The 23,246-nt window shown below is 42.7% G+C and overlaps 2 protein-coding genes across 2 annotated transcripts in view; both read left to right on the top strand.

Moving 5' to 3' along the window:
* Positions 1-395: 395 nt before the first annotated feature.
* prkacab (protein kinase, cAMP-dependent, catalytic, alpha, genome duplicate b) lies at positions 396-14,946 on the top strand. The gene is made up of 11 exons (XM_019889371.1): positions 396-930; positions 2,519-2,580; positions 5,525-5,653; positions 7,959-8,057; positions 9,323-9,405; positions 9,507-9,633; positions 10,477-10,572; positions 10,848-10,970; positions 13,775-13,834; positions 13,938-14,042; positions 14,124-14,946. The coding sequence occupies exons 1-11, from the start codon at positions 885-887 to the stop codon at positions 14,247-14,249; spliced, it is 1,056 nt and encodes a 351-aa protein (XP_019744930.1). The 5' UTR covers positions 396-884; the 3' UTR covers positions 14,250-14,946.
* A 3,693-nt stretch (positions 14,947-18,639) lies between these two features.
* The window catches only part of samd1b (sterile alpha motif domain containing 1b), a 7,065-nt gene continuing 2,458 nt past the window's right edge, over positions 18,640-23,246 (top strand). Inside the window, exons 1-4 of the mRNA XM_019889064.1 lie at positions 18,640-20,102; positions 21,317-21,524; positions 22,077-22,198; positions 23,117-23,227. Of these exons, the coding sequence (XP_019744623.1) occupies positions 19,146-20,102; positions 21,317-21,524; positions 22,077-22,198; positions 23,117-23,227 (1,398 nt within the window). The 5' untranslated portion in view covers positions 18,640-19,145. The remainder of the gene's footprint in view (positions 20,103-21,316; positions 21,525-22,076; positions 22,199-23,116; positions 23,228-23,246) is intronic.

Below are 23,246 nucleotides of genomic sequence, written 5' to 3'. Positions count from 1 at the left end.
AGCTCTTGGTTGACGTCACTCGGCGAAACGTGTATGAGTCGCTTCGCGGCGGTAAGGGGGGGGGGGCGGTGATGGAGACGACGGAGGAGTCTGAAGCTCGTGTCTGTCTTTGGAGTGATTTGAAACATCGATACAATCAGCAGTCAAACGGCAGCATCGCAATCCCAAACATTGTCACGGTCCTGACACGCCAGGTCAGCGGCGGAGGAAAATATCGGTGAGTTACCCCCATCCCACCCACCACCCCACCTTAGTTTAGTAGGGCGGCGTGATGCCGTCGTTAGAATGCCGAAGACCAATTACAGCGCGGAGTCTGACGTCGCCGTAGATTGTTGGCCAATAGAATCCGAGACTTATCTGTCAATCAAGTCGGATTCACTTGGGTGGGCGGGACATTCACTGGACTGTAGTTCCGTCATCTAGCTCATCTCCGGGGCTACTGGGGGCCAATGTTGATTTGGGCGAATACCCGTCGATATTGGTGGACAGTAGATTTTAAAAAGCCTCAGGTTGCTAGCGCGGAAGCTTTCGACTGACAACACCGCATCCCCGTTATCCCATTGCTGTTTTTTTAATGTCATTTCCATTTATTAATTTATTTATGTTTTTGGGGAGCCTGTGTTGACGGTGGAAAACCAGGAGGGGGGCCTCACTTGGAGGGGACTGCAAGGAGGCAGAGGAGAAGACTGGCTCCTCGGCGACCCGGGATTGTCGCTTGAAATCGGCTGGGTGAGCGAGCGGCTGCCTGCACCCTCGCGGCATCAGCAGCGGACAGCCTGTTCAAGATCAACACCTTGTTCGGATTTAGGAAATACGCTCTAGTCCTAATCGACCTGCTTGGCGGAGCCCGAGAGCGACTGATCGCCCGTTGACAGGTTGTCATCATGGGCAACGCTCCCACGGCTCGGAAGGGCAGCGAGATGGAAAGCGGTGAGTAGAGCAAAGCAGTACACTTCCACACCTGAGTATCACCTGGCCGGCGCCATCCTCTCCATGTGAACGCCAGGCCTTACGATGTATTTATAAAGAGCCACATCGGACTTGCCTGTACATGCAATCCATATTGTGCACACTGCCAGTTTTACAATCTGAGCCGTTTATTATGTAAGTAGTATGCTGATTACGTGGTTTGTGTTTTCAGTGGTGTACAACTGTATTACATCAGCCCTTTCTGATGTTATGTACCTCTAGTGAAGCCAAAGTAAGCAATGAAACTATCAGCCGAAACGGCCCTGTGATGCACAGCACTTCAAGTGGCAACCACAAGAGTAAACATCCCTATGTATCTAAATCAATGCACGTGGGCCAGATGTGGGCCGCCAAATCATTTCATGTGGCCCGCAAAATCAAATCATGTGTCTACATGTGTTTCTTCATGTGTTTCTTGTCATCACTTTGAATACTACTGAATTTTTGAAAGCATTTTTTGTCATCAAATCATTTTTTTTAATTAAATGGAGTAATATTTAAACAACTGTTATGAATTACCATTTTAAACTAGCTGTCCCTCAATGAGGCTACTTGTTGAGGTGTTTATACAATTTTATTGTTTTGAAACTTATCTCTGCCCTCCAGTTTTCTCCTGGTACTCCGGCTTCCTCCCACATTCCAAAAACATGTTTCCTAGGTTACTCGAAGACTCTAAATTGTTCAGTGGTTGTTTGTCTCCATGTGCCCTGTGGTTGGCTGGTGACCAAGGTGTACCTTCTCAACACTAGTAAACATGAGTGATATGATACATGAGTGATATATTCAAGAGAGATGGTTTCAGTCATCATGGCCTTCAGAGGAAAACCAAAAGTATGACAGAAATCAATTTCACACCATTGTTCTAAATGTATTGTGTATCGCTCGAGAAAAGTCAATCTGATTATCATCTTCGTAAAAACGGATGTGTTACCACAATACAGTACTCCTATTTTTGGCACTTATTTGATCTTGCAGGTGTACCTAATCTTGTGTCCACTGACTATGCACACACAGTGCATGTGTCAGTTGTTCAGTCAAGCATGATTTAATACGTAACATTTTCAACTTTGCTGCCAAAATCAACACAAGATCTCAGCATATTGACATCTTAAGTGCACTAAAACACAATCAATGTGTGTTCGTGATCTCCAAATTATTCTGTTGATCAACTTATTTGAGAATGATAACTAAAGCTATGTGGTGCTGACTGGCTTTTGCATTATTAGGTGCTTGCTTGGCTAAGGTCCCACTCTGCAGTTGAATGAAATAAATTGTATGTCCAGTTCATTGTAAATATTGTTGAAATCGAACACTACTGTTATGTGGGTTAAACGGCCATTAATGAGATTTTCATATTAGGGTAGGGAGCTGTCCAGAGCACTCACCGTATCACTGAGCAGTTAATTGTTTTGATGGGTTAAAACTGCCTTAGCTGAGTAATTTTTTTAAATGCTTTAAATAATATTAATATTAAGAAAAGACAGTGGCTTTAATATTTTTTTCCTCTTGAAATAAATAAATCAAGCATTGCTGGTGTTGTCTTCAACAGTTAAGGAGTTCCTTGCTAAAGCCAAAGAGGACTTCCTAAAGAAGTGGGAGAGCCCTGAACAGGTGAGTGAAACCGCCACACAGTAAGTACAAGTGGGCCTGATGGAAGATGTTCTCTTCGTTTATTCACTTCTATTTCATTCTATCCAAACATGTTCAATGCTATCTTATCAAGTAGCTCAATGTCATATTCTTAAACCGTTGCTTTTGTTCAAAATATTGGAAAACATAATAATAATAATAATAATACATTTTATTGAAAAGCGCCTTTCAAGCCTCCCAAGGACACTGTACAGACAATAAAGGAAATACAATGTAAAAATAAGTAAGAGAAATATTACATAAAAACAGGACATAAAATTACAAAACAGAGGAAATGGAAGAATTATGTGTTGTAGGCAGTCCTAAACAGGTGTGTTTTTAGACGGGACTTGAAAGTGGAGAGAGGTGTAAAGTTTTGGAGGTCCAGAGGTAGATACTTCCAGAGCTGAGGAACAGCGCGACTGAAAGCTCTGCCTCTCATAGTGCTGAGGTGGGCAGGGGGCACTGACAGGCGGAGGGAGGGCGAGGATCTGAGGGAGCGAGTGGAGGTAAGCACCTGGAGAAGGTCGGACAGGTTGGGAGGGGCCAGGTTGTGAATGTATATAGGAGCAGTTTGTAGTTGATGCGGTATTGGACAGTGAGCCAGTGGAGCTGCTGAAGGACGGGGGTGATGTGCTGCCAGGAGGGTGTTTTTGTAATGATGCGAGCAGAGGCATTTTGAACCAGCTGGATTTTATGGAGGGACTTTTGAGGTAGGCTGAAACATGTTAGGTTTCTCTATCAAGAACCAAAAAAAAGAAGTCAAGGAGCTGTATGAGGTCCCAAATTATAAAGTGGCAATCTACTAGGAAGTTGAATTCGAGATCTTAATGGCAAATAATCAGAATGTTGCTTGTGTTTCAATTACGATTCTTGATGTGATAGCACAATTTTTGAGGAGGAAAAAAAAATCTTGACACCATTATAAACGGGGTCACCAACCTTTTTGAAATTCGAGACCTACTTATTGGGTACTGATTCACACAAACGCCTACCAGTTTGATACACACTTCTGAAATGTCAAATTATTTCAGCGGTAAATTAACTCCTCATCTCCACGAAGTGGTTTGGCCATACACACAATACGAGAAGTATACAGTTTTTTTGTTTTGTTTTAATATTGTCATTTCCAAATTTTCGCTGATGAAAGTATGATTTAAAAAAAGAATAGCACCCCAAAAAATGTCACAACAACTCACATCTAATTTCCATTTTTTTGTGGATTTACAACACACACACACACACACACACACACACACACACACACACACACACACACACACACACACACACACACACACACAAAAACAGATTACCATGAGCTATTTTTAGAACAGACCTGTGGGCTACTCATGTGGTCCTCGGGGGCTACCTGATGCCCGCGGGCACCATGATGGTGATCCTTGTTCTCGTGAAATCCATTGACTTCTAATAACTTGTATATTTAGAACAATAGATATGAGTGTATTGAGAAAAGTCTTGAATAACTGCCATGGATATGGATATGTTTTATTAAATTTGTAATTTGTAAACATGTAAATAATAATTCCTCTTAAAAATGAATAATTTAACAATAATAATAAGAAATCTAAGACAGATCTTTTAGCACTTTTTTGTCACATCTATCTTAAAAAAATAACCATTTCTCAGGTGAAAATTCTATTCTTGAACTGCTCAGACAAAATTTGGCCACCGTATGAGGAATATTAAACTTAAGGGTCAATACATGAAACCACATGTGGGAAGAGTGCATTTGTGCTGAAATATTTCATTTATTGTTCAAAGCAGGTTTAGGACAAAAGGTTGAAAGGGACATCTCAGCACGTTATGAAAATATGCACAGCTCTACTCGATGTGCAATTAAAGAACACAAATAACATTTGATTTTCCTAAATATTAAAGGGGCCATATCATCCTCAATCAACTGTTTTTTTTTTAAGCTTTTTGCCATGGTAAAATGCTAATTCCGCACCAAAAACACCCCATTCCCCCATCTCGGAGCATTCCTGCTAAATCCTGCTGTCTAAAAACTAGCCCCGCTAATGGAGAAAGACAAACTTAATATTATCATGTTTCAAAGATTCATTTCAGTATATGCTTGATTGACCTCGAACGGTATCTTCTCACAACTTGTACACAATGGAGCACACAGAAAAAAGGGCCAACTTGAGCTGAATAAAGCCAAGTCCTCATTAACTGATAATGTCAACAGGAAGGTTCAACTTCGGGAGGGCAGCATGATAAGATGTCTTCAGTTTGCAAAATCTACCTATTGAAGTAACAAGGTATCCATCCATTGTTTGTACCGAGAGATGTTTTGGCCTCTGAGGGGCGTATCGGTGGGCTGGACTGAGAGGCATGACATGTAAATGAAGAAGGGAGTGTTTTTCTGATGTATCATTTTGTAATTTGCATACACGATCAATAAAAAGCCGGCAGAGGCTGCAGAGGTCAGGTGTCAGTTGGTAAGAGCACATGGAGTGGCTTCGTAGAAAACTGCGCCTCCTGCCGGCAGAAAAGACAATCTCTTCCTGAGTCGGTTTGTTTTAACTGTCCGAGTGAACATCTCTGACACCCGCCCAATCCAACAAAATGACCGAGTGTTCACTTTTCTGCGTCACAAAGTGAGGAGCCACTCCTGCCCCGCCCCTGCCGACAAAACACACGGCCACTTTCTCAGAGCATTCTTGTGTATTAAAAAAGTTGAACAAAATAAAAGAACAGCTGTATCATGTCCCGTAGTTGTGGTATGACACATAGTTTACATTTGGTAGGCCAGGAATCCATATTTTCGAAAAGTTATGCTTAAGTGTAGTTCTTATCAGATAGACGATATAATGAAAATTCCCTGAGAAACCCTCACACTTAAAATGCCTTTGTCACAGAAAACGAACCGAACTGACGCTTTGTGTTTTTGTTATTTCAGAACACTGCTTGCCTGGAGCAGTTTGAGAGGTTGAAAACTCTGGGCACGGGCTCATTTGGTCGCGTTATGCTGGTGAGGCACAGAGAAACGGGACAGCATTACGCCATGAAGATCCTCAACAAGCAGAAGGTCAGTCCGGGCCAGAGGTCAGGGTGCACTCTCTGCCACAATGCCAATTTTGAAAGAGGTGATGTGTTTGGATGCTCACAGAAAACATTGCAGTCTAATTGTAAGAGGTCCAGACATTTTGACAAGATATAGTCGGGTTCGCCTTGACACACAGTTTGAGCTCTGGTATCAGTCCTCTTGAGTAGTGTTGGACTCTATTTCACTCTGGAGTTGACCCCCGTTGAAAGACGGCAAGCAGGTGTAGGTATGCTTGTTCTTTATTAGTGTTTGCCGTTGTGGCAAAACCTGAGAGGTGGGAGGAGTTTCCTGAGGCAATGAAGAACAATTTCCGAATGGCTTTGAGGAAATTCTGGTCCCACAGATATTGTGGGGCTGTCCCGGTTGACTCACCTCTGCAACATCGAGTAGATATCAAGGACAATGCCCCTGGATTGACAGACCGAAATAGTGGTCCCCCTTTTTAAGAAGAGGAACCAGAGGCTGTGTTCCAACTAAAGGGGGCTCACACTCCTCAGCTTCCCTTGTAAGGTCCATTCAGGGGTGTGGAGGGTCCATTATGAAGTTGAGGTACATGGGACATCATGCAACTAGTGGACATGACTTTTGTGAACTTGTAGAAGGCATTTGATCGGAGTCCTGTGGAGGGTCTTCCAGGAGTATGGGGGACTGGCTCCCCTGATATGGGCTGTTCGGCACTTGAACGACCGGTGTGAGACTTTGGTCCGCATTTCTGGCAGTCGTATTCATTTCAAATTAGGACTGGACTCCGCAAAGGCTGTCATTGTCACTGTTTCCGTTCAGAACCTTTGTAAACACAAAGTGCAAGTGCTGCTGAGGCGTTAAAGTGGTCCAGTTTGGAGGCCACTGTGATACGCCTCTGCTTTTTGTCGACGATGTAGTTCTGTTGGCTTCAGCAAGCTGCGATTTTCAACTCTTGCTGGGGCTGCTCACAGCCAAGTGTGAAGCGATTGGGTGGAAACGCATCTGAGGCCATGGTCCTCAGACAGAAAAAGGGTGGAATCGGGATTGAGGTTCAACCCCAAACGAAAGAGTTCAAGTACCTTGCAACTTGTTCGCAAGTGAGGTTGAAGATGGAGCAGGAGATCAGCGCGGCTTCTGCTGTGCTGGCAAAAAAGGAGCTGAGCAGAAAGTCAAAGCTCTGGATTGACCGATTGAGCTACGTTCCTACCCTCACCAATGGTCACAAGCTGAGGGTCGAGACCGAAATAACAAGATCACCGTTATGTGCAGCTGATATGAGTTTCCTCTGCAGGATGTCTGGGTTCTGTCTTACAGAGATAGGGTGAGAAGCTTGGTCATTTGGGAGTGGCTCAGACTAGAGCAACTGCTCCTTCGCATCAAGAGTAACTACATCAGGTGGCTCAGGCAGCTGTTTAGGATGCCCCCTGGACGCTTCCCTGGAGCGTGTTCCGGGCACACTGCACCGGGAGACAGCCCTGGGGTAGAACCATGACATTCTGGAGAGGCCGTGTCACATGGCTGCCCTGAGAACGTCTCTGAATTCCTTCAAAAGAGCCGAATAGCTGTGGAGAGGGAAATCTGAACTTTTCTGCTGAAGTTGCCTCCCCTGACTTCCTAGATAAATTGCGGAAGTAAATGAATGGATGTATCATATGTATCGGAGTCTGATTATGATATTCATCCACTCATTTTCAATACCACTTAGTCTGTTCAATGCTGTATGTGTTTATGTGTGAAAAGCACTTGGAATGTTCACCACCTTCACAGTGAAACTCTGTTATCTGTCACTAAAGTCAGGACTTTGTGTTTTCTTACTTTTGTTTAATATACATGCAGCTATAGTGAGGATACAGAGAATGTATCAGTACAGAGAATGGATGGACGAATGTCTTAACAACACAGGTTAACTCAATTTGACATCAGTGTGACGGTTAAGAATATTTCCTGTGCAATTTCAGCTTCATCAAATCTGGAATGGATTCATTCATTCATTCATTCATTCATTTATCTATCTATCTATCTATCTATCTATCTATCTATCTATCTATCTATCTATCTATCTATCTATCTATCTATCTATCTATTTATTTATTTGGGTAAATCCAAATAAATTGTTCCAGAGGTGATTGCATTCGACCTTGGAGGTACAAAGTTTGTATTTGGAAAGCTGCATCTTCACATTAGTAATTAACCAGATGATTTGTATTGTTATATTTCTCTGTTTGAAACACAGTGGTATTCCAGATGTGTTATTATAATCTTCATTAAATCATTGAAAAATCACAATGAGGCCATTTCAATTCTCGCTTTCCCCTAATTTTAGGTGGTGAAGCTCAAGCAGATTGAGCACACTCTGAACGAAAAGAGAATTCTTCAGGCCGTCAACTTTCCTTTTCTTGTGCGGTTAGAGTACTCGTTCAAGGTAAGACGATTTTGATTGTTTCTCCAAAATTGTGTCTGATTGAATGCTGATGACAAGTGGGAACACCTCGACAGCAGACCTGTTTGACACTGTACCTGGTCCCCAGCTGGCCGTTCTCCACTTAAGGCTTTATCCATTTAAGCTGTTTGGATGAACCTTAAATGCCCCACGACTGAATACTTTGGTGCCTCGGATAAACCTGTTAACAGCAGGCTTGCCCAGTGTCTGGTTTTTATACCTCCCTGACATTTCACAGAATTAAGTGATTGGTATATGGAACGAACCGGTTTGTATATTCCAAAGATAACAACGACCCGCGGGCCATATTTCTTTGAGACAGGACGACTGCAATCCCAATTCATTTTTGCTGCTTTTTGTGGAGAGCGGCCTCTAGTGGCAATTTTTAAAAGTAGATGATAGGAGCTCTGCTTAATCAAAGATGACAGACAGTATTTTGGTAGCATTAAAATTATAGCTTCTGAATTTTAATCGATAACATTGTTAATGTCATAGTTCAATATTGCCAATGAACATAACGACCCGATGACGGAAGAGTCAATCTCATCAATTTGTCTTCCCTCATTTATTACACAGATTTTTCAAAACATAAACTGTCGATTTATTTGTGTTGTTTTAAATATAAATATTTATTGAAAATATTATATAATTGTCTTGTCATCCCAACTAGCCCTAAAGGTCTTAATTGCCTTCCTGTTGCGCATTATTGCTGGAGTGTATTTTCATGTGGTGCACGGCTTTTGAACAATGTTGGGCTTTTCCAAAAGCAAGGCAAGGCATCTTTATGGAGCGTATATACACAAGGCAACTCAATGAGCTTTACATAATGAAGTAAAACATTTTAAAGCATTTATAAACAAACGGATGAAAGACTAAATCTAAAAATAAAGTACAGAAATAAAAGCTACATTTCTAAAATTACTAAAAGAACATACAGTGGAGGAAAAGTATTTTGGAAAGTTGATTTTTAAAAAAAGTTTTAAAAGACCTCCATCGTAGGTATGGCTAAAAAAAAACTTTCCAAACCACCATATCATAAGAAGAAAGTTGGCGGCAGCAGGTTACAGAGAAAGAATATTTATGCAGTCTATTCTGTGTATGAAAATATATTAAAATAACTATGTTGTTGGTTATCCACAGTTTTAGGCCCTTTTTCGTCATGACATAAAAAAAGTACTTTTGGCTTTATTTGTATTAGCCAAAAAAAATGCATTTCGAGATAATTTTTCACTCTCCTTTCTCAACAGGATAACACTAACCTTTATATGGTCATGGAGTATGTGCCAGGTGGAGAGATGTTCTCCCATCTACGGAGAATTGGCAGATTTAGGTTAGTATGTAGTTGACATGAAGCATTTTTGGGGGGGGGGCATCATGACAATTGTGGTTCTACACATTTGTACTCATGTGCATGTTTGCCTATGTTTGCAGTGAGCCTCATGCTCGGTTCTACGCTGCTCAAATTGTTCTGACCTTCGAGTACCTGCATGCTTTGGATCTGATCTACAGAGATTTGAAACCAGAAAACCTTCTCATAGATCAACAGGGCTACATACAGGTAAATTTAATGAAGGAATACAAGAGAAACTTTGGAGATTCAGTTATTTAAAGTTTTTAAAAAGTCACTCAGTTAACTGTTTTATTTGCTTACTCTGGTGTTACAGTTATGTTTTTGGAATATGTAACACTGTTACATGAATTCGGTTACTCCCAAAGCCTGCCCAATCCTGCCTTCAAGACTTTCTGGATACCTGTTGAGCAATGTAAAACTGGTGCCACTAGAGGGCACAGCAATGCCGAACGCAGCTAGTTACACAGCGGTGTCCCAGAACCTTTCTCAGTCTCTCTTGTTATTCCACGAGGCAAATTTCCAGGCCATCTTATACAGTCATGCAGCAGTGCAGCCTGTTTGTTACCTGTTGGGGAGACGCAAGACGCTGGAATTACTGTCCTCCGTCAATAGCACCTGTGGTCTGTTGCCAGCGATGGTGGGAGTCGGTAACCATATAACAGAGAGACAGGCGTAGCACTGCCGAGATGGCTGTATTTATGGCACTCATTCCCTCTACTTATTGAACATAAGTCAAGATTGTTCTGTTCTGTTCCTACAGTACACAGCTGTGCACCGCTATGCACAAAAACTTCTGCATTTCTCTCCCCGGCACCCTCTTCCCTCACACATGTGCACTCCACCCGCAAATGGCTGAGGAATATTCAGTATGAGGGTAGACTCGGACAGTTTTATTGGTCCGTTGTGACGTGTTCTGTAATTTCATTGGTCAGGTGGGACGAGACTATGGGTAAATCTATTGGCGGCTTGAAGCTCATCAGTGAAAATTAATAGATGCCTGGATAGATATGCTTACTCAGAATTAAGTCATTGGTTTTTTCCCCCTCACAGGTGACAGATTTTGGCTTTGCCAAACGTGTAAAAGGCAGGACCTGGACACTGTGTGGAACCCCAGAATATCTGGCCCCTGAAATCATTCTTAGCAAGGTGAACCACTGTTTTCCTCTTTTTACATTTTTTTATATCAACTAATGCTGGTACTTTGGGTTACATCCAACCTTTTATTCTCAATCAATGTCATAAACTGTTTAAATAGATTAAGACACAAAATGGTGTACTTGGGTCACTCAAATGGTGGCACAAAGCTATAATTATTATTTTTTTGAAAAATTGTGCGGTTCCTTTTACTGATACAAGCTGCTTCGTGACTGCACTCAACGCGTTTATGAGATGCCTCATAACCATGTTCTCCTCCTAATTAGGGATATAACAAGGCAGTGGACTGGTGGGCGCTGGGCGTACTGGTCTACGAGATGGCAGCCGGGTACCCGCCTTTCTTTGCTGACCAGCCCATTCAGATCTATGAGAAGATTGTATCGGGGAAGGTACGATTCGCTCACTAACTGAGAGTTATGTATTCATCACTGTCCGTTGACAACTGTGTACTAGAAATTGCAGTTTTATCTCTTGAGAAAAAAAAAAAGAAACGGTTTTACAGCAGTTATTCATTCAAATACACCACAGACAACTGACAGATTAAGCACAAGGAACCTAAACATGTCTGCGCAGACATTTACAGGATGTATTGCCAATGACACCTTTAAAGCTGTGTCTTCTTTGGTTTTACTGGACAAAAGGCAAAAAAAGAAGCAAATCCTTCGAGGAGGGTGCTATGGTATATTTTCAGCTGCAGTGGTGCATGCTGGTCATTTTCATGTGGCGACTTCAATCATGAAAAGAGTAATTACATGCTGCTGGGCACATTTTAATGCAGTCATTGGTTTAATCATCTCATCATAACCTACAAATCTAATTCCACACCTGCCTGCAATTTCCAGTATGCTGATAATTCTTTTTGAGTAAATATACCGAAATATTTAGTTTGACCTTCAATTTCGAGTCATATTTTTAAATGACTGGATTCATTTTGCTGTCAACAAATTTAAATGCAGAAGCAGCTGAGTGCTGGGGGATCGGGGATCCTTGCTTATTATTACAATTTGAAGGGACACAAAATGAAAATGTTGCTTTTGATCATTCAAATATCTGTGTGTAAAGTCTCTGACAACCCCTTGTTTGAAATTCAACAGGCAGGTACATTTGTTCTCAGATTTCAAACAATGTGAGCATGCTCTTCTGCACTTTTGTCCCACTATTACAAAACATTGGGGTGCATACATAACATAAACATAAACAAAGACTTTCGCAGCCAATGACATGATCAGTGAGGTGGCTGTTGAGCACTAACATGTCAAAACCAAAAGGTAAGCAGCTGTAAGGGGTGTTTGACAATGGTGATGTATCCGTGCATTATATATCGAGGTAAATGTTGCGTCCTGGGTCAAATTGCTCATATTGTCTTGAAGCCAGGCATGGGCGAGTACTGACATAGCTATTAGTATCGATACTGGCCTTATTTCAGTGCATCATGAAGGCGTGAAGGCAGCCGATACCAGCCACTGATACTTACATGCATAGCTGGCATAATGTGTGTGTGTTTGTGTGTGTGTGTGTGTGTGTGTGTGTGTGTGTGTGTGTGTGTGTGTGTGTGTGTGTGTGTCAATTGTATCCTTTGCAATCCTCTCATATGTCCATTGAGACATATGTCTGTAATTACATATGTTTATACATTTTATTTTGATGCTTAGAGTGCTTCATTAGTATATTGCTATCGAAATCCATCCATCCATTTTCTGATCCGCTTATCCTCGCAAGGGTCGCGGGGCGTACAAGAGCCGATCCCAGCTGTCTTTGGGTAGTAGGCGAGATACACCCTGAACTGGTTGCCAGTCAACTGCAGGACAGACATAGAACAACCATTCGCACACCCAATCACACCCAGGGTCAGTTTAGAGTGCTCCATTAACTTGCCATGCAAGTTTTTGGAATGTGGGAGGAAACCAGAGTACCCGGAGAAAACCCACGCAGGCACAGGAAGAAGAGGCAAACTACACACAGGAAGGCCGGAACCGGAACCGAACACCTCTGCACTTTGAGGCGGACATAAGAACCAGTTGTCCACTGTGCCGCCCGTTGCTATCGAAATGTGCATGTTTAGTTACTCACTCAATTTGGGCGGTTGATGACTTTCTGCATTAAGGCATGTCATGCATGTATTTTACGACTGTCATAAACAAATATTTTTAGAATATGTTATTCTATCAATTACTCCATCAAGTTTGCTTGAGTCGATGTGTTTACACCAGGGGTGCCCATTACGTCGATCCTGATCGACCGGTAGATCTAGGACTGGTCCCAAGTAGATCCGAAAGGTGTAGAGAGAAAAAAACATTTGTGTGTCTTTGTACATGTTAATAATATATTTTTTGTGTTAATGTACACTGCACCCTAATCATCCTATCAGTCTCATTTTCACAAAAAAATATTTAAAAAATAAAATAAAATAAAGCAGGTAAATCTTTAACCTACGGCGGCGCCTGACCTACATCACCTGAAGTTGTTAGCGCTCAGCAGTCTGCAATTGCAGCTTGTGATCAGAGTTGTTGCGCTATATCTTTTATCGTCATTATTCTCATCCAGAGTTTGCTTCGTGTACAATTCACCGAGGGCACGGGCAAAGAATAGGAATCTAGCGGGCTGAGGGAAGCACTTTAAAATGGTACGTGTGAGCTATGATAGTCAACAGGCTGCAAAAGTGCATCGCTTGCTTCTGTGTCAGGCTTCTCATCATGGCGTGCCTGCGCGCGTGTGTGTACGCGTGCACGGTAAGGAGTGATCCCGGGAGGTTGGTTTATCGAAAAGTCGATCTTCGGTCCAAAAAGTTTGGGCACCCCTGGTTTACACGATACTCGCTTCAAAGTAAACATTTTTATATTAGCCAGCGTCGGGCGGGGCGGTCCCTCTTCTGTTACAAAACGCCATCAAATGCAAGTTCCTTGGGTGCAGTGGGCTTTGTATAGATTGTATTTACCATGACTGTTTTGACAAATATGAAAATAAATGGGTTTTTTTTGGGGGGGCAACCCCACCCCTTTAATTTGTGACAACAAAAACAATTTCAATGACGTTTCCTTGAATATACTGTCGCTTTTGATCCCTTCCTTATGTCCCACTGTAGTTAACATTTTGCAAGTGAGGCAGACAATTTCCGAAGGTGAAAATGAATATTGGTCAACTCTAAAAACGGTGACGGATCAAAACTAGCAAGTAGCTTTGTTTTCTGCCTTAGGTGCGTTTCCCGTCTCACTTCAGCTCCGACCTGAAGGATCTCCTGAGGAACCTGCTACAGGTAAAACATTGCAGCTATTTAAATGAGCATTTTCCATTTGGGTTTGTTTGCCAACTGTCCTCACTGAATCGTAATGGAGGAAATGCTTTGGTCTGATTCTCAGGTGGATCTCACTAAACGCTATGGAAACCTCAAGAACGGGGTCAATGATATTAAGGGACACAAGTGGTTTTCGACAACAGACTGGATTGCCATTTACCAGAAAAAAGTATCTCTGGTTTTCTGTGTTTGTGCGGTTTGTCGTTTTATGTGCGGATGAAGGCAAATTGTTCTTTTTGTCCATCAACAGGTGGAAGCTCCATTCGTCCCCAAGTTTAAGGGGCCAGGCGACACCAGCAACTTTGACGACTACGAGGAGGAAGAGATCCGCATTTCCTTCAATGAGAAATGTGCCAAGGAGTTTGCTGAGTTCTAGAGTGAGTGTGTGAGTGAATGAGAGAGGGAGTCGATAAGGGAGCTGGGGGAGTCTGAGCTAGGCTGGTCGAGTGGGAGATGTAAGGGGGAGCGTTACCGTCTCCTGTCACAATCACAAGCACCAGCCGCAACAAGAGGGAAAGGGAATCGAGCGAGGAGAATGATAACCAGCAGTGTTGCCTTTTTTTCTCTTCTACTTTCTTTATGATTCTGTCTCATGTTTGGATTCATCTATAATGCAGGTGAGCTTCAGATTCATGGGTTGGGGAACCCCACTTGTTGAGGGGTCGCCTCTACAGTTTCCTCCCCGCCGGTATGATTTCATCCTTCCCGTGCGCAGCCCGAGAGAGGCAAGTCCATTTGTTAGAATCAACCAACTGTGTTGGTCATCCGCGAGGACCACTGGAGCCGGATCAGCTGAAATCTACGCTGAATTTTTAAATTCACATTGGTAATTGCTTGATTTGGTGAAAAACAGAGGAAACGCTCAAATCAGACACACACAGGTACACATTTGGCTTGAAAGGCTTTGGTTTTACAACTTTACAATTTACCAATGTCATATCTTTAACCATACAATGCATTGCAGACACAAGTCACCCCTGATGACTCTGTGTGTGTCAATATTTAGTCTCATTGCGACTCGGCAACTTTATCCATCTCCGCAGCACCCACTCTTAAATGTTTACATGTGTCTCGGCGATCTCATGTCGCACTAATACAAAGGCGTGGAGAAGGGATTGGGCAATTCAGTTTTGTGAAGGAACCCATGATGTTACAAAATGGTATCTCAGGTTTGAATAGGTCACTCGGTGGGGACATTGGATCAACGTAGGTGACGTGGAAATGGAAATTTCTGGTCCGAATTCAAAGGAACAAAAGGGAATTTTTCAATATTTGATTCGTGTCTTCCACATTTTTGCCCTTCCATTTGGTTTTGTGACCGGATAAAAGCCTGTGTTGTCTGTTGCTCGGATCTCACCTGCTCTGCATGTTCTTGCCCTGAAAGGGACCATCTGAGGCAGACTACCTCAAACTGCTTCTGGATTACCAGAGCACTTTGATCTGTCATTGATGCTGGTCTTATTGGTGTCCTTTTTTTTAATGTTTTTGAATATTCCAATGCTCAACTCTTTTTTTTCAAATGTGCTTTTTTTCCATGTGGTAATGATCTTTAAAAAAAAAAAAAATCATATCATTGAACAACCCAGGAAAAGGGAGAGCATCTGCAGCTCGTCATTGGAGAGGCTACCATGGTTCTTCGTGCGCTGTATACTCTTTAACTTACATGATACATGTGGTCAGTAACTCCTTTAGCAAGGATGGCATGTGTTTTGACCACAAACTTCAACAATGCTCAAACAAAACAAACATCAAAGTCTTTCAGTATTATTTTACAGCTACATTTGAATGCACCGCCAGTCATTAGTTCTCAATATTTGAAGAGAATTTCATACAAAAAGTCGCACACTTTAAGTAGTGCAAACACACTTCAGGTGCAGTTCCATCAAGTTTCATGTTGTTATAAATTTAACAATGAATGGGGAGGGAAATTAAGGGGCCGTTGGTAGTGTACTTCACATAGCTGACTTTCGTACAGCGAGTGTGGGCTCAATGCCCTCTTTGAAATTGCCCTGTGATTACTTCATTCAAAGTCTTTGCCCCTTTCATTGAATTTGCATGGTGACACAAATGCAGTGGCCGCAGGTTTAGTGCAGGATATTCTAATTCACCACATTTAAGAACTGCCTAAGCTCAAACTAAACTGCTCTAATTTCATACACCACTTTTTTAGTCATTTCACTGCCTTGCATGCAGTCTGCAATGTTTTCTGTGTTTCTGTTTTTATTTATCTATCAAACTCCAGAACATTTTTCAAAATGCAACTCAAATTCATTTGTCTATTTTTTTTTTAAGAGCAGACTCCATACCCATAAGAACAAAACACAAAACAAAGAGATTGTTGAGCTTAAGCCCTCTAAAGACTGACTTGGAGCCACCTTGAAAAGGAGTTCATACATCGAAAAGGGTTTTATCCAAATGAAATGTACCATGACTCATGCTTATCTAACAATACACTAAAACAAAAATTGCTCATTTACTGAGCAGTGCTTTTTCTTTTGGGAGGAGTAACAATTGGCTAATCAATATGATGTCAAATTCACAGTCATGAGATCAATCATGATCATTCCTGCTTTTTTTTTTTTTTTTTTTTTTAATATGTTGTTGTAACCCACTTGTTAAGACTTGACATTTGCTGTATCCCATCCACGTCCAATTCCATGTTGACTAACACCATGGACGAAACGAAGTTTGAAGTTACATGTGATTCAACAATACTGTGTGTCCATCGATGATTCTGCAGTGACACTTCCCCCTCAAAGCAGGCACAATGCTGGTATATGTTGTTGCATTTTTAGGGAAATGAGAGACTCTGGTGTGAACCCAGTTAACCCTCGCCACACATACAGCTTAACACACACACACGCAGACACACACTCAGACACCCATGCAGACAGACACTGAGCAAAGGGAAGTCACAGCAGCAGTGGCAAAAAAACGTGAGTGTCATATTTTGCAACATAAATATCATTCCAATAAAGTTTTACTTGTAAAATTATCCTGAAGTTTGCTGTCTTTCCCATTGTGGATTTGTTGCTTCTTCAAAATGTACATGTACAGTTGCTGCACTAGGGTAGATTTTTCAGGTATCTAAATTTATGAGAGAGTATGACCACGATCATCTAACACAGGGATGGGCAACTCACACACATTCACATTCTGAGTGGCCCCTTGATTAAGTAAAAAAGTAAAAACTTTTGAAAAAAAAAATTATGTTTTTATTTATTTTACACCCCCCCCCCCAAAAAAAAGAGATTCAAAACATGCTGGTAAATATTCAAGATGTATTTCACACAAAAACAAGGGTGAATGGGGAATGAAATCCCAGAAAATCTGAAAATTCCAAAATTTGACCAAATGAAAATGAAAGAAAATCCACGAGTGCTGTGCTGTGCAGTGTGTAGGGGTCGGCTTAAATTGTAATATCACCATTCATCACGAGATGCTAGACATGGCTTAGTTGTGCTAACACTGGGTCTTAAAACGGTCATATACTACAACATGAGTAGGTCCAAAAATTTTTTGCAGATTTAGAATAGAACACATCTTTATTTATATAGCACTTTCACAATATCTGTTGCTGTAACAAAGTGCTTTTACAGACTTTACTGTCACGGGGGACGCACAATATGCTGGACATAGATAGAAACTCTCACATAAAAATTTTGAGTGTATTGCGTTTTATGAAAAAAAAAAAATCCCAAAAGAGTTCCTGCAGATAATGTTGGGTTCTTGTTGAGCAGTTTTGTGCCGTCCTTGACTGGCACACATCTCTTTAGGAAGTGGGTGGCCCCTTTCATCATTTAAGTTGCCCATTTCTGATCTAATATATCAGCTAATCAATAGTACGAAATTATTATCAGTTGAAAAAAAGCTGTCTTTTGTGATAAACAGCATTATGCTGTACAATTTTAAATCAGCCTATGCACTATATGTGTGTGTGTGTGTGTGTGTGTGTGTGTGTGTGTGTGTGTGTGTGTGTGTGTGTGTGTGTGTGTGTGTGTGTGTGTGTGTGTGTGTGTGTGTGTGAAAAGAGATTGGCCTGACTGCAGTGATGCTAGCCGAAGAGCTGCATTATGCTTGCTATGCAAATGCACAGTGACACAGTTGAATTTGGCGCACAATACTTGTTTCTGTGCGCATGCACACTTGCACACCACTCATGCTTACATGATCAAACCTGAACTAAGACACATTAACAACAATGATGCAACAGATTTGGACAAGCAAAATATTCCCCATCTCTGGTCTTGTTTCAGAAAACTGTTTGATGTTGTCAGCATGTCAAATGATTCTCTGCGCAAGTGTTCATTGGCTCGTGCCAGCCTATAGAAATTCTCAGTGTTATATGGGAAACACATGACAGTTAAGGTGATTTGTTTGAGTTGTCATTAGCTAATGTCGTGGGTGTTGTTTTGTTAGTTACATCTCAATAATCTACCGGAAACACATTGGTTTAAAAGCTTGACCAATGTGGGCTGGCCTTTATATTTTTGAAATGTGAACGGGAATAAGATAAAAGATGGCAACTACATATAATGTATACCGTAATTCTAATTATTCACAAATAATTATTTTTATTGCATATTTTTATATATTTTCCATACTAATTGGTAAATTATCAAAACGAGCATGGGGTACAATGAACAGTAAAAATAATCAATAATAATAGTAATAAATGTTATTAATAATTATTATTCTTAACTAGTTGACCCAAGCACTTCTAATTTGATCTTTAGTCAGTCTTCACCCACGTACTGTACATCTGTAGCCTATTTGTGCCTATAAGTACAGATTGGGAGTACTTTTGCCCCCTCCAATGATGGTATTGTAGTATAAAGGTCAGTCGTCCTCTTCGTCTCTAACAGTGCAGCCGCCTGCGGAACCTAGTGGGGGCGGCGGGGCGGGGGGCGCCCCCACCCCGCACATCTCTTGAGCGTCTTTCCCCACCACCACGCGGCGCACACGCAGCCCACCGCGCGTAGCGTGCGTCAGTCTTTGTGTATCCACCGTGGACTCCACACGATGACACGGTGAACAAAGAACGCGGCTGTGATGCGCCAAAACCGAGACAATTCCACCTTAAATGCCGTCGCGAGCGCCATCTTCGGTCCACCTTAAGCGCACATTGTGGCCGACAATCGGCGAAGTGCCGAGCCGGCTTCCGTAGCGGTCCTCCAGCCGGGGAGTCGCACTCCGCTTCCAGCTTTAACACAGCAGCGCCACTTGAGGAACAACGAATTCACTCGTTGTCAGGCCGAACCCCAAGGAGAACATGTCCGGACCCAACAAGTACCGAGAGTGGATCCTGGAAACAATTGACTCTCTCCGCTCGCGAAAAGCGCGTCCGGATCTGGAGAGGATTTGTCGAATGGTTCGGAGACGACACGGGTCAGACCCGGACCGAACCAGGGCAGAACTGGAAAAATTGATCCAAGAGCAGACTGTGCTTAAAGTTAGCTACAAGGGCTCCATCTCATACAGGAACGCGGCCAAGGTGCAGAGGAAAAGCAGAAAGAAGAGTGAAGACCCTGTGAACAACAACGGCGACAGCGCGCTCAGCTTCACCGACCAGGAGGACGACTCGGAGCCCAGCCCGTCTCAGCATGCAGCGGCCAGCAAGAAGCGCGGCGTTCCCCCAAGCCCGAGGAGCGGAAACGAGGGCATCGGTGGCGACGGGGCGGTGGCGGCCCGCCTCATAGAGCAAGAGAAAACAAGTGCAGCCACGGGAGCACACGAAGTGCGTCCCGGTACCGGCCGCGACGATGCACTTGGGGGAGACATGCAGCCGAGTCCGTCCGGGGATGACGCCCGCAACCAAACTTGCGCAGGATGCGCCAGCATAGGCAAACACACAGTGGCCCCGCAGCCCAAACTTCCAATGGAGGGAGGGGACACCGAATCTAACTCGGACCTGGGCGACCGGCTTGTGGCTTCAGTCCGCAGCCTGTCGGAGAGGAGCCACCGAGGGACCGCCGCCGCCGATGGCACAGGCCCCGTGAAGCCGCTGGGGCTCAAGGAGATTTTGGGCTGTCTGAGCAGCCAGGAGGAGCGTCTCTTCGAGGAGAAGCTGACCAGGGGCAAAGTCAAAGTGGTCATGGAGAGAGAGGTGGTCAGCGGCAGGCTGCGCAGGACCCGCTGCGGGAACATTACTCTTCCTCTCAGGGGGACGACGACGACGGAGGCGTCCGCTGAGAGTCTTGCAAAGAGCGCGCTGCAGCCCGCGATAAAGGTGGGCGACACGAACTTAATATTTGCAACACGTCCGGGCCCGCGCGGCGCGGTGAAGCGCTGTCTGCTGTTAAATTAATAAAATCTGGTCGAGATCGTGCTCATTGCAACATAACGCGCTCCACTTCACCCAATCAAAAAAAAAAAAAAAAGAAGAAAACAAAAGATACTGCTGCATAATGTAAATGTTTGTTTCTCGTTAATTCTAGCGAGACATGTTTATTGGACAGGCGTGGATTTTGGCCGGTTTTGCTTGTGCTTCAAGCACAAAAGCTGCTGGTTACAGCTCAGGAGCGGCTCCCGAAGAAAAAACGCGCGCGCATGTTGTGAGCGCGTTTCTGCATGGCGCGTGCACGAGCGAGTTCTTCTTTGGAAGTGAGATCAGTCACGTGTCATTTTCCCTCTCAAGATTGGTCGTCGTGGTTGTGACCAGCCGATCCTGCTCCGTCTGTTAATTTGCATCAAGCAACTGGTCACTTTGCTCGCCATCCCCGTCTCTCCCAAGTTCCTGTCATCATCATACAGCCCTTTGTATCACCGTTGTTCTCCTCCTCCCTTTCTCCACTCCCACAGCGTGACGTGTTCACACGTTGGTTAGAGAAGTTTATTTATTTATTTATTTTTACAGTCATTCGATTTGGACGTTGATTTTAAGCATGAAAATAAAAACAAAACAACCAACTTTCAAAAAGACAAGGACATCTCATCCTTTCTCCATGTACGTAAAATTAATTCATGCTCCCATGACACTACCATCGACTATTTATAATAATAACGGTAAGTTTGTACATCAAGTTATCCACAGCTCTTATCCTCATTCATGTCACCAGTCGATTGTAGAGCACATAAAGACAACCTGAGGGCAATTTAGAGTACTCACTAAGCCTATCATGCATGTTTTGGGAATTTTAAGAGGAAGCAAGCGCACCCGAAGAAAACACGTGCAAGAGAATGTGCAAACTCCACCCAAGAATGCCTGATTTGGGATTTAAACTCTGAACAGAGAATCAATCAATTACAGTGACAACGGTGTACGTACCTTAAAAATATAAGGTTTAAAAAGATTGAATGAGATATGCTTGGTTTTAGCAGTACAATCTTTTATCTTCACATTCTGGTCCAAATTGGAGCAACAATTGGTGAAGTCCAAGCAAGTCTTCATTTTTTTTTTTTTTTTTAAACCCCTTGTCGATGCTGCACTTGCCGTCTCTTCAGGACATTGAGCTGATCGAAGAAGCCAGTGAAGATGATGGTGTGCAGGAGGACAGTGAGAATGAGGAGGATCCCAGGAGTTCTAATGAGGAAAGAGGACAATCATTGGTCACCATGACAACCGCAGCAACCCTGGTTGGGAAAACCAGTGAAGATAGCAAGAAGACGTCGGAAAAGGAGAGCCTTGGTCATCATCTACATCATGACAAAGGTGGCTTTTTTTAGACAGATTTCAAGAATAATTAAGTTCATCGTTTAATAAAGGAATTTTCTCATGATTTTAGTATGTTGGCTGTCCCTGCCCTCCTGCACAAACTAATGAGATCCCATGTAGAAGATTAATAACAATTGCTGCCGCGAAAAAATATGACTTGGTTTTGATTGACCGTCAGACAAGTACTCGTTTTAAAACATGTAGAGTACATTAGTACGCATACAGTGATGTAGAACTGTACAGCATCCCATGGAGAGGTTACAGGTGTTAGTATTCAAGTTATTAGTGTATAGCTCAAGTTAGAAAATGAACAGATCCATCTCTCGGTATGATTTCGTTTTACTCTAATGCAGATATTTTCAGCGAATACCTCTCTGACAATGGCAGTCAAGGATGAGCTTTTATATGCGTGTTGGGTCTCATTAGATCGTGCAGGTGTACCTAATATTGTGGCCGGTGAATAACAGTTCAAACTGTTTGGTGATCTCATCTCCGTGCGGCAAATGTTTATTTGCTCATCCTCCCCTATTGGCGCCGATGCCTTCTCAGTCGTGGATCCCCTCAGTAGGACCGAGTCTTCACGTCATTTGGGTGCTCCTCCATCTCTGTGCTTCACAGCATATGTGGAAGAAAGACCTGGCACAACTGATCAGCCACTTATGGATGTGCAGGTAAACCGCTAGAAATACAGTCCTTACTTCAGACAATCACCCTACTTGGTGACTGTGCGAATCTCTTTGTGAATTAATGTCAGTTTTTGTTGGTGCCCTGTGATTTTCTGGCCGTGGTGTATAGTCTGCCTTTTTCCCAAAGTCAAGTGAGATAGGCTGCAGCTCCCCAAAACGCCAAAACGGATGGATGGACAGGAGAGAGATTTACAGTCATATACGTGATGAATCGTTTGGATGTTTTTTTGGTTTTATTAGGCTGCCTCATAGTGCAGAGGTGCAGGGTTCGATTCCTGCTCCGCCCTTCCTGCGTGGAGGTGGCATGTACTTCCCGTGCCTGCGTGGATTTTTTCCGGGTACTCTGGTTTCCTCCCACATTCTCAAAATAAAACATGGATTGATGGATAAAATACATGCTCTTAATATATTTTATTTTTCAAAATAAATTTCTCAATGAATGTATAAAAGATCCAATTCCTAGCCTACCAACAGAGGGTGTGAAGCAAACAACAAAATAACTACAGTGTAAGGGGTGGGGGGGGGGCAAACTCCTTGGCATATGATTATTTGAATATGTAAACATTGGCAGATATTATATTGATATTTTTCTGTTTCCTAATTATTGTAAGAAATCATTAACATGATGATTGTCTTCAGTAATTATTAAGAATAACATTATAAAAGATCATTTGAGCAAATTTGCTATTTTTGAAGTGTGCATAAATTAGATACCTGTAGCCTTTGGCAATAATCAGTACCCAAGAAATAGCTGTCACTTTCAAAAAGGTTGGTTGTACTATACCTTGTTGGTAAACGTTACATTCGTGTGGTTTAGCATTTCAGCTGTTTCACTGTTTGTCCAAATGGTAACTTAACGAAATTGGTTTAAGTCAATAATTAAAATATTTTTTTTACATGCAGAGTCAGATCCACACCCAGCACACCCAGTCAGGCTTTAACGGTGAGTTCGTCTCTCCTCTGCGTGTGTGTGTGTGTGTGTGTGTGTGTGTGTGTGTGTGTGTGTGTGTGTGTGTGTGTGTGTGTGTGTGTG

Source organism: Hippocampus comes, unplaced genomic scaffold (genome assembly GCF_001891065.2).
Source record: "Hippocampus comes isolate QL1 unplaced genomic scaffold, H_comes_QL1_v1.1 scaffold86, whole genome shotgun sequence".
Lineage (NCBI taxonomy): Eukaryota > Metazoa > Chordata > Actinopteri > Syngnathiformes > Syngnathidae > Hippocampus > Hippocampus comes.
Note: the sequence above shows the minus strand (reverse complement) of the source record. Positions and strands in the feature narration are given on the sequence as shown.